The 11,662-nt window shown below is 36.6% G+C and overlaps 1 protein-coding gene across 1 annotated transcript in view; it reads left to right on the top strand.

Moving 5' to 3' along the window:
• Positions 1-11,656, top strand: part of LOC106876431 (E3 ubiquitin-protein ligase AMFR) — a 68,435-nt gene extending 56,779 nt beyond the window's left edge. The window contains exons 7-14 of the mRNA XM_014924977.2: positions 258-391; positions 633-743; positions 1,992-2,176; positions 6,827-6,933; positions 8,017-8,142; positions 9,007-9,347; positions 9,501-9,617; positions 11,002-11,656. Of these exons, the coding sequence (XP_014780463.1) occupies positions 258-391; positions 633-743; positions 1,992-2,176; positions 6,827-6,933; positions 8,017-8,142; positions 9,007-9,347; positions 9,501-9,617; positions 11,002-11,137 (1,257 nt within the window). The 3' untranslated portion in view covers positions 11,138-11,656. The remainder of the gene's footprint in view (positions 1-257; positions 392-632; positions 744-1,991; positions 2,177-6,826; positions 6,934-8,016; positions 8,143-9,006; positions 9,348-9,500; positions 9,618-11,001) is intronic.
• Positions 11,657-11,662: the final 6 nt, after the last annotated feature.

Raw genomic sequence — 11,662 nt, 5'->3', positions numbered from 1 at the left:
CATTGTTTGTTGCACCTTGTTTACCATTTTTGTCCTTGTTCTTTTGCCACGTCATGTACCCAGTTATGTATCTATATGTACATGTGGATGAACGTATATACATACATGTACATATATATGCATATACTCATATATTGTTTATATATATATATATTACATGCGAGCACATGCACATACATGCACAGATGTTGTTATTTTTCACATACTATTACTATAACTTCGGTAGTAAATTAACATTATTTTACCATTCTCTCCAGCTCTATGGTAAGATTTTCCTGAGTATGGCTAGTTTGGTGATTTTCATGCAACTGCGTTACTTGTTCCATGAGTTCCAGAGAAGGATCAAGCGACACAAAAACTACATCAAAGTGGTACGCAACATGGAAGCAAGGTCAGTACCCATGTTAAGTTGTAAATATGGTAAATCAATTAATCTCGTTATCAAGCATAAATGCATTTTCCTGTTTTTGTATTGCAATTAGATTTATAACTAAACAAATCTATTTGTAGATGTGGTTCAGTTTTTTTAAATTTAGTTGATAATCAAAATTTATTTTTACTCTATTTAAATTATAATTTGAATTATGTATCAAAGATTGAAATTTTATTTATTCTATTTCATATTTTTATAGATTTCCAATGGCAAGTGCCAGTGATCTGGAAAATTGCAATGATGACTGTGCTATCTGCTGGGAAAAAATGGAAAATGCTCGCAAATTGCCTTGTGGTCATCTTTTCCACCAGTAAGTTTATCTTGTTTATAATGTTTGGTCATGTGAATGAATCTTTTATTTTAGAAAGTCAAATAGTCTATTCATTTCACAAACCACAAGCTTCTATTTAAATTGTTTGTTCATTAAGCAGGCATGAAAAATTTGCCTTTAGATCAGACATTAATGTATAATTACCTACCCCGCACACACACACACATACAAGAATAAAGTGGCAAGTTGGCAGAATCATTAGCATGCTAGACAAAATGATTAGCAGCATTTCTACCAGCTCTTTATATTTTGAGTTCAAATCCTGTAGAGGTCAGCTTTGCCTTTCATCCTTTCGAGGTCAATAAAATAAAATACCAATCAATTACTGGCATCGGTGTAATTAACCGACACCCTTGCCCTAAAATTGCTGGCTTTGTGCCAAATTTGGAGGTAGTTTTTCTCCCAGAATGTCTGGGTCCCTAATCATCTTTAACCAGGCAATCTAAGTTGGGACACAAGTACACGCCAAACATGGTCTAACAATGACCACTTTAGGCTAAACATTTTTTCCTGGGTTGTCTCTCATATCCAGCGATGCAAGTATGAGGTGGATGAACAAATTATTCAGGAATTATTTTCAGCCAAATGCCTTTCTTGTTGCTCACCCGTATCTGTTTTTCAAATAAGGGATTTCTTATTGCAATCATTATTGAAAGAGCAGAGCTGGAAAACAATTTTGTTGCAGGGTATGTCAATAAATGTTACCATTTTTAGCCCAACATTTACTTGTTGGAACCTGGTGTGTCCCCTGGCCTTTGACTTCCTGTCAAGCTGTCCAATCCATGCCAGTATGGAAAGTTGACGTTCTGCATCTACATCTGCATCATCATCATCATCATGACGATGACAATGCAGAATGTAAACATTCCTATACACACTCTTATACACACATATATGCAGCGGGCCTCCATGCACTTTCTATTCATCAGATCTACTCACAAAATTTTGTTAACCTTCATTAACATTCATAGAAGACACTTACCCTATGCACCAGACAGTCTGATAGAATTTGAGACTATGTGATTACTAAGCAAATTCCATATCCACATAGATGTCTGCACTTTTTGTGTTAGCAATAAATTATAACAAGTTATATTTACTGTGTAGTTAAAGATCAGACAAAAAGTTGAATGTTTTTCATCTTCATCGTTGTATTTCTCTTATTTGTCTCAGCAAGCAATCTTTTGATGTCCCTTATTATTATTATTATTATTATTATCATTACAGTTCTTGTTTGAGATCTTGGTTAGAACAGGATACATCTTGTCCAACCTGTAGAACTATGTTAAATAATCGATCCAACAACGAGACAAATAGCAACCGGCCTGAAACTGAAGAAACTCCTGAAAACAACCCTCCACAACCACCTGGAGCTAATCAGCAGACAACCAACCATTTCTTCCATTTTGATGGTAAAGTAGCATCAATTATTACATTTTTCAAAAAAAATTAGAGTTTGAATAAATATGATTGCTGTTGTTATTATTATCTTTTAGACAAGAAGAAATGCAGTACCCATGACCCCCTCACAGAGCCTCCAAGACTTGAGGGAAAGTGGGGGAGAAGGCGGTATTCTTAAACTGGAGGCCTTGTTTGAATGCTTGCAACAGAAGATGCCACTAACGGCACCCAAGGTGGCAGGCGATGGTGTTAAACTGAGTGATGGATTATGTAGATGAGGGTGGGATTTGAAGCTAGAATGCAATGAGATGTAACAGATACCACCAGGCATCTGATCCTAATGTCCTTACAATTCTGCTAGTCCACTGCCCTGGATTGATACTTGTTTTGTTGACTCTGAAGGAATGAATGCCAAAGTTGATCCCGACTGGATTTGAACTCAGAGCACTGAATGTCAGAACAAATACCACAAGGTATTCTCTCTGTTGCTCTAATGAATCTACCAGTGTGTCACAAGAATATTTCACATCTTTACTCTAAAGCTGTAAATGTTACAGTAAATTGTTCAAATTGTTTAAACGTGTTTACTTGATGTTGGATATTTTTTGATTAAATACATCATCATCGTCGTCGTTTAACGTCCGCTTTCCATGCTGGCATGGGTTGGACGATTTGACTGAGGACTGGTGAACCAGATGGCTACACCAGGCTCCAATTTCATTTGGCAGAGTTTCTACAACTGGATGCCCTTCCTAACGCCAACCACTCCGAGAGTGTAGTGGGTGCTTTTACGTGCCACCGGCACGAGGGCCAGTCAGGCAGTACTGGCAACGGCCACGCTCAAAATGGTGTATTTTACGTGCCACCTGCACAGGAGCCAGTTCAGCGACACTGGCAACGATCTCGCTCAAATGTCTTTGCACGTGCCATTCGGCACAAGTGCCAGAAAGGCGATGCTGGGCACAGGTGCCATGACAATTTTGCTTTCGCTTGTCCCAATAGATCATTGCAAGCCGAGTTTCGTGTCCAATATATTTTGACTGGGAAACGTTTTTGTACAAAGAATTTCTCTAATAATTATTTTCAAACTCAAAACACTGCAATTCCCATGACAATGCTTTTGTCATGTAAATTAACTATGCTCAAGATTGTAACTGCTTGTTATAAATTGGTTCCAAGCTGCTTGAGAATGAGGGTCACCTTTAAGTCTAGCTTTGAACAGAATTCCCTTTTCTAGTATTGGATTTTATGATTTATAATGGCCTAAACTATCATCTCTTTTAGTATGTAGAGCTGGTAATATATAAACAGTGAGCACTACATGAAATGTTAACATTCATTACTTTTCATATTGTACCATGGTTACTGAATCTTCGGAATCAATGTGGGACACAGAAATTTGTAATTGTTGTAAGTTGTGTGTGAGTGGATAGCTAAAACAGTGTGCAAAGATTTCCTCAAAAAGAATATATACCTCTAGTGCTGTGAATTGTGGAGGCACATGGCCTAGTGGTTAGAGCATTAAACTTGTGGTCGAGGCATCGCGGGTTCAAATCTCAAACCTGGCGATGTGTGTGTTTATGAGTGAAACACCTAAGCTCCGGTAGAAGGTAATGGCGAACTTCTGCTGACTCTTTCGCCACAACTTTCTCTCACTCTTTCCTCCTGCATCTAGCAGCTCACCTGTGATGGACTGGCATCCCATCCAGATGGGGAACCTATATGCCAATGAAACTGGGAAACCAGCCCTTATTAGCCAGGTATGGCTCGAGATGGAACAAGCAATAAGAACAATGCTGTGAATTTCCTGCAGTAACATATGGAGCTATACCGCAGAATCCAAGCATTTTTACAGAATCCCAATTTGAACTTAACTTTTTAAAAGTCATATCTTATGAGCTGCATAACACTTATTATTTTACCATTAAAAATATAATGTTGGAAATCCAAAGCTTGACAGTATTGTAGCTACTTCTGTGAATGCCAATATTTCTCTCTTGCCAAGGTAGGAGAAGGTTGTATGCAGCCCCACAGTGCCAAGAAGTCATTAGAGGCTGCCATCATGGATCTGGTGAGCAGAAAATAATAGATTGTGGAGGAAACAACTCTTTGTGAAAGAAAATAAGATTTAACTGGTTCATAGTATTTTTTACAAGTTGATTCAGTGAGTTGACAGGTGACTTAGTATTTTGCCCCATTCTGTTTTCATTTAGTGAAAAAAAAAATGTATTTTCATTGGGCAGAATTCTTTATTTCTAAAGTAAATTCATTATAGGTCTTTATAACAACAAATTCAATGTTGGTTATCAATGTATTGCTTACCGTAAGGTGGCAAGTTGGCAGAATTGTTAGCATGCTGAGCAAAATAGCTTATCAACATTATGTCCATCCCCTTATTCTGAATTCAGGTTCTACCAACTTTGCTTTTTCATCCCTTTGGGTACTGATAAACACTGGGTTCGATATAATGAACTTACCCTCTCCCCAGAAATCAGATATATTGCTTACCTTATTAGCAGTGTTTTGTAGAATTTGATAATATCCACAGATTGCTCACTTTCAAGTGAATTAAAATGAAAGCAACTTCCAGATATATTGGTGAAACAATGTAGTAATAAAGGAGACGTTTTTGTTTCCTTATTTAGATGCAACTTCAAGAGTCCTTAAAATGATCTATTTTGATTGTAGTCCAAATATATTCATTAGAACTTTTTGCTGCTCTAGAAGCAACATTTGAGCTTAGAAATAAGTCCTAAAATACTAGGTAGGTGCAATCCCTCAAGAAATACCTGAGTACATTACTGTATGGTAGCAAAAGAGAGTATATTCTGCTATGAGAAATAATATCTCACATGTTGATACTGATATTCTCATATCAGAAACATGAGTATTTATTGGTTTAACTGGTTTGGTCTCAAGGCTATGCTCATGGCTTATATAAACCCTCCAAGATCTTGTGTTGCTTGGTATCATTTTTACTTCTGTGTTCAAAAGAAAATGAAAGTACATACCACACCTGATTGAGTTTCTCTCTCTTGCTTTTCTAGGATTCATTACTTCTTGAATATTTTGGTAATCACTCATTTTAAGTTCTATATACAAATTAGAAACATGACTTTATGAAATTGACGGAGCACAGAAGAATTTAACTGAATAAGATATGAATTCATCAGAGAGAGAACACCTTATGTGAGTCGGTTCTCCCACTGAAATTACTGATAGTGTTGTCACGGTGCCTATTGAAATCTTAATGTCTTCAGCTGTGACAATTAGCCAAAATAGTCCATTTAGATCAAGCTTTATAACCTTCCAGTGATTGTTTGAAATTAAACAATGCAGCCATGCTGGTCACATTTTCTGAACTTCTAACTCAAAATGTTACCATTTCTCATAATTAAGTTTTGTTCTTGTTAAGAGAAATAGAACTAAAAGACATAACCATTCTGATTTATGTTGCTTTCCTTGTATATAATATTTGATGTTTGAATCTTCACCTATTTGCCTGGCTGGTACACGTTGTCTATGCATGAATTGATATTTTATACATCCTGTTGAAATATTCCAAATGCAGAGACAATTGGCAACAACTGGCCAAGCTGATAATAGTGCAGGGGATTTAAAGAACGGATAGAACTTACTGTTAGTAATCAATAAGGACAAAACGGTTTTAATCTTTGCTGCTAATATATGTTGGGTGAAAACATGTGTATCTTGGATTTCAGTAGACAGTTTAGTTCAAGTTGGAAATAAACTTGCATGCAGGATATGTTTGAAAACACGGAGCTATTCTATCAATGAGAGGACATGGAATTTTGCCAAGTTGAGAACTTAGACTTAAATGGCATGCAGTTGAATAAGGGAGATAAATATGCATATTGTAATGTTGGAAAAGGATCTGAGCACAGAATGTGGGTAGAAACATAGGGTGTGGGTGTTGGGGAGTAGTGACACAGTGAGCAGGGCAGTGGGGGCAAGAAAGGGGATTGGAAAGCAATCATAGTTTATGAAGAGGAAATATGAGGGAGAGAAAGATGCAATTTAGAAGAGGGGTTGTAGTTTGGTTTCTTAGGGTAGAGTGGGTGAAAAGGGTGTTGCTACATGTGGGTGGGACACAACTCTTCTAGCACTCAGTTTCATGGATGGATCTTCTCAAGAACCTCATACCGCCAAACATCTTGGTCCATTGTCATTTCCTCCATAAGCCCTAGCATCCTAAGATCAGTCCCCACCACTTCATCCCATGTTTTAAATTTGGGTACACACCTGGTAGTATGCCATTTAAAACCCATTCACTGTATTTGGCTACCTGATGTCCTCATCAACAGTATGAATAGAAGCTCCATTGGGTCTACTTGAGTGATTCCTTTGTGCCTGTAGAGTTTATAACATGAGAGAAAGAGACAGAAAATGGAATTCATACAGTGATTAATAAGGAATCTTGGGAATTCCATTTTCTGTCTCTTTCTCTCGTATGTTAGGAGGTGAAATACAATATTCATTAGAATAAAGAATTTTTGTCAAAGAAACAAAGGAAAAAAAAAAAACCAATGAAGAATCACACTTTGGTTTCTACAAACTCATCATCAAATGAAAGTTGTTTTGTTGTTTGTCATTGTTTGAAGTGTTTTACTGATTGAAGAATTTGCTGCTTCCTTCTTCAGGTTCGCGATATGTCAGCTGGTTACCAAGTTTCTCTGTTGAAGTCACACATACCCAACTTTTACCCAGCAGGCTGCCTGCCGCTCAAACCTCTGTAGTGGATAGCATGGTAAAGTATTTTAAGAGTTCTCATTGTTGACCATTTTAATTTTTCTTAATATTTTTCTTTTCTTTTTTTTTTTAATCTTTTTGTCAGAAGGGAAGGCAGTGCTTGTAACCCTTTACAGGAGCCTCAGGGACTTGTTGGAGGGAGGGAGTAAGGTATCCTCAAACTGGAGACCTGCTCCAAATGCATGTAATAGTGTACTCCCTTAAAAACACCTAAAGACAAGATGGTAATGTTAAACTGGGTGCTGAGTTCAGTCAACCATCCAAATTGGCTTTTGCAAAACTCAAGTCAAAGAACCAGAACAAATACTAAAAGGCATATAGCCTGATGTCCTTAGTTCCATTAACCCACCACCTCGAACTGATATTTTTCTGTTGACCCTAAAAAGACAAAAGATAAAGTTGACCTCAATGCGATTTGAACTTGTGATGCAGGGAGTTGGAAGATACTGTGCGAGACATTCTATTTGACTCTCTAACAATGCCACCAATGTACTGCTTTAATTTTTATTAGAAATAACTAAAACCAGTCTGTTATATTTCCTTATTTCCCAAATTCGAATATTTTTCTTCAGAAACTTAACCCGTTGGTCAGATTTAAATCAGGAAATAGGTCGTGAACTTTTTTGTTTATGCTGCTCTTAATAAAAAAAAATTAAAATTAAAAAAAATGAAATCTCAGACCTTCTCAATTTGTTAATGCTGAAATCTATTTTAAATTTTATGCTAGTGAAGCTAAACTATCCTTATTTATATATCTGTGTCTCTCTCTGTATTGATATATGTCTCACCATCTATCTATTTCTCTAAATACAAGCATCCAGACTTGCTCAAACAATTCATATGCAAGTACACAGCTTTGCAGAATCTATCCCTGTAAAGTGAGCCTGGATGTGAAACTGGATGGCAAAGATTAAAACTTCAACCTGTTCAGTTTATTCGTTTTGCCCTCATCTCTATGATGTGTGTTTTGAGTGTGCATGTTTATAGTTTTAATTATCAATCTTATTTGTTTCGTGTTTTACAAAACATAAATAATGTAATCGGAAACATTATTTAATTAATTCTTTTTCTATTCTTAAAGGCTCGTCAAGTTCACTTGGTGTTTCCTCACATTCCTTTGAATGTCATCAATGATGACTTGCGTATCACAAGATCTGTTGATCACACTATTGACAACATCCTGGAAGGACGTGTAACCATACCAACAGTAAGTCATTCAAATCTTTTCTGTTTTTTATACTGATTCCTTAAAAGCTGTGATCTTTTTAGTTTATAAAGATTACAGAACTGGGTAAATATAATTGATACCAATGAATATGGTTGACTATGTGAGTGACTAGCAAGGACCTTAATTTGCTAGTCTGAGCTGTTCTTATTTAGCATTGCTGAGCAACTGAGATTGGTAAATAACTATGGATTAAATTACTATTTTCTTCTGAATATCAGGTGTTTCAAGGTGTTGCAATAGTCTATCTAATGATTACCACACAACATACTAGTATTCGCTAATGAAACCCATAAAAATGATATTATAAGAAAATGATAAACTAAATCTGTTTTATTCTGCTCTTGGATAAATACTCTATAAATTATTCAAATTTATTTACATAATCCCGAAAGAAAATGGGAAGACAGATGTCTAATGCTTGATTTGAATTTGGATTTACATGGAGTTCTAAGCATCAGTTAACCATTGTGCTACTTCATTTGAAATAGCAATTCTTCAACATGTGTGTGTGTGTGTTGCTTGTTTGTCTTGACTATTTGATAATTGTACACAAGCATGTCTGTCATACAAATGGTATCATTCATTTCCTAACTTTCCTGAAAAACTTGATTGGTCATGGGAAAATATTACCTTTGTTGGAAACAAGTGAGGGTTGGTGACAGGAAGGGCATCCAGGAGTAACAAAAATACGTCTCAACAACTGACTCATGCAAGCATTAGAAGAATGGATGTTATAATAAAGATGTTGATATGGGTGATGATACATACACACACACAGAGTATTTTTTATTATGCATATATTAATCATTGCCTCTGTTTTATTCTCTCTGTCTCTCTCCACAGCCATCCCTGTCAGCAAACTCTTCTTCTACCCTCATTTCAACCCCTTCTGCATCATCTGCTACTCTGAATGAACAACATGATGTTCAGACTGCTGCTGCAGTTGTCAGTGAGGACCTAGACCAGGTACCCAGTGAGGAGAACATCAATTCTTTACAGATGGATGCTCCATTCAAGAACGGTGTCAGTGACCTCACAAATATCCCTTCCACTTCTGCAGTGGTGGCGCCACACAGCACACCTCTACTCAGCAGCAGCATGGAACTGTCTTCAGCTGAAAGTTTCCATTCATTTCGTCAACAATCTCTTGTATCCGTTTCTGATTCAGCTTCTTCATCCAGCAGGTAACGTAACATCCTCATCTCCTTTTCCAAAATTGAACATTTTTAAAATACCTTTAATGAGATAATTTTAACATGATTGTTATTTGAGTCTTAAATTTCGTTTCGATTGAATTTTTTTTTTTTTTTTTTTTTACATCTCAATTTTGGTTTTAGTTCCCATGATGACTTCCCTACATCTACGTGTACTGGAGGAAGATTCTCAAAGTCAGCAAGTGAAAGAGAAGGGATGTTACAACAGAGAAAAAACAATATGCTGGAAAATGCCAGAAGGTGATTCAATTTTACAATTAAAATAAACCTAGGTGTGATGTCATTGTTCTGTGTCTACTGTTTCCAGACTGGCATGGGTTAGACAATTTAGCTAGGCAGTTTTCTATGGTTGGATGTTCTTGTTGCCAACTTTTACTTGTTTTTTCATGTTAGGTGTTTTTATTCCAGTGGTTTTGAGGTGGTGAGTTTGATTCTTGGACTGGGCTGTGTGTTGTGTTCTTGAACAAGACACTTTATTTTTCATGTTGCTGCAGTTCACTCAGCTGTTGAAATGAGTTGCGATGTCACTGGTACCGAGCTGTATTGGCCTTTGCCTTTCCCTTGGATAACATCAGTGATGTAGAGAAGGGAAGCTGGCATGCATGGGTGAGTGCTGGTCTTCCATAAACAACCTTGTCCGGACTTGTGCCTCAGAGGGTAACTTTCTATGACCGAAGGGGGTCTTTCTTTTACATGTTGAAACCAATGAAACTGCCAAGCTATAAACTTACTGTTTACTGGAGATGTACACAAGTATCACCTTTTGTTCAACTGGTGACAGCAAAAGCACATGGTAGCAAGCAGTTGTGCACGCAGAACAAATACACTCACCTCCATAAGTGCTGGGGTTGATTTATTCGACTGAAGGCGGTGCTCCAGCATGGCCACAGTCAAATGACTGAAATAGGTAAAAGAATATATATACACACATACACACACACACACACACACTCTTTTTCCGGACCTTGAACATAAAAGACCTGGCTACATTCAAGACCCTGGTGATCTCTGAGTCATTGGTGGTGGTGGTTAAAGGCAAAAGCATGATGTGCTTACTCATTTCCTGTGTCATACTGGGATCTACCATGTTGATGCTGTCAATATATCAGAAAGAGAATGGTGAAAGTTAAAATTCCATACATGCCATGTAACACTATGTTTGGTTATCTTTCATTTGTGGCCTGTTAAAGCTGTATTTGCAAGTGTCTGGCATGCCCCATAGCAATGTTCTTGATGAAAGAAACAATTTGTTGCCTTAAGTAGATGTAACTTCCACTACTGCTGAAGAGCATTGTTTGTCAGTGTATATTAGAAAATTATTTTAAGAGGTCTTAGATTAGCTTTTCCAATTCGAAAGTGATATTTACAAAGTACTAATTATTATTGTTTCTTTTTTTTATTTTCTGTGTAAAGCAACAGTAAATAATCTATTTCATATTCTGTTGTTACTTACAAATTTTTAACAGAACTAATTTGCACGAGAGTTTTCTCTAATTCTTAGATTTAAGTTCTTTTAGTAATTATTTAGGTTGGTTATTTCACTGACGTTTCTTTGTAATTTTTTTGCGTTTTTTTTTTTTTTCTTCAAAAAAAATTTCAGTAAAATTCTTTCTCTAATTTACAGACGTTACTTAAATGTTCCGAGAGAAACAAACCGTGAAGATTTGGAAGGCTATGATTCAATTACTTCAGACATGAGAGAATTGGCATATCAAGCAGCAAGACGACGGATGCAAGAACAGCAACCTCAGAACACATGAAATTCATCCCCAGAATTCAATTGCTCCTCTCCAAAATTTTCTTTTCTTCGTGACTTCTTATTTCATATTTTTGTCCCTTTCTCTCTTTACCTGGAGTTCACTTGCTTTCTTCTACCCTCCCTCTAGGGTGTAGAACATGCTACATAACACCCTGCACCCAGTTGTCATTCTGTTAGCGGGAGAAGAGAGAACTGGAATGATGATGATAATACTCAATAAATAAAAAACACTTGAATGTGATCTGAGTCTAAATGAGAATGCCTGCTGCTGCTGTTGCTGCTGCTGCTGCTTCCCAGCACTTTTGTCTAAGCTACACTTTCGTATCTGGCCTACAACAGAATACCAAAACATTGCTTTCACAGCCTGCTTTTTACAGGTTGGGGTGAGACAGTCAGAACACAAACTTTTGGAAGTTCACCTTTATTGCATTCACATTGTTCTTATAGTTATTGTAAAGTGTTTTTAAATCAGAACTCTATTTTATATATCTGAATGCATTATACAGGTGAATGCAATATTTCATTT

The sequence above is a fragment of the Octopus bimaculoides genome, chromosome 6 (assembly GCF_001194135.2).
Source record: "Octopus bimaculoides isolate UCB-OBI-ISO-001 chromosome 6, ASM119413v2, whole genome shotgun sequence".
Taxonomy (NCBI): domain Eukaryota; kingdom Metazoa; phylum Mollusca; class Cephalopoda; order Octopoda; family Octopodidae; genus Octopus; species Octopus bimaculoides.
The sequence above is the reverse complement of the archived record's forward strand: the minus strand, read 5'-3'. Positions and strand labels throughout refer to the sequence as shown.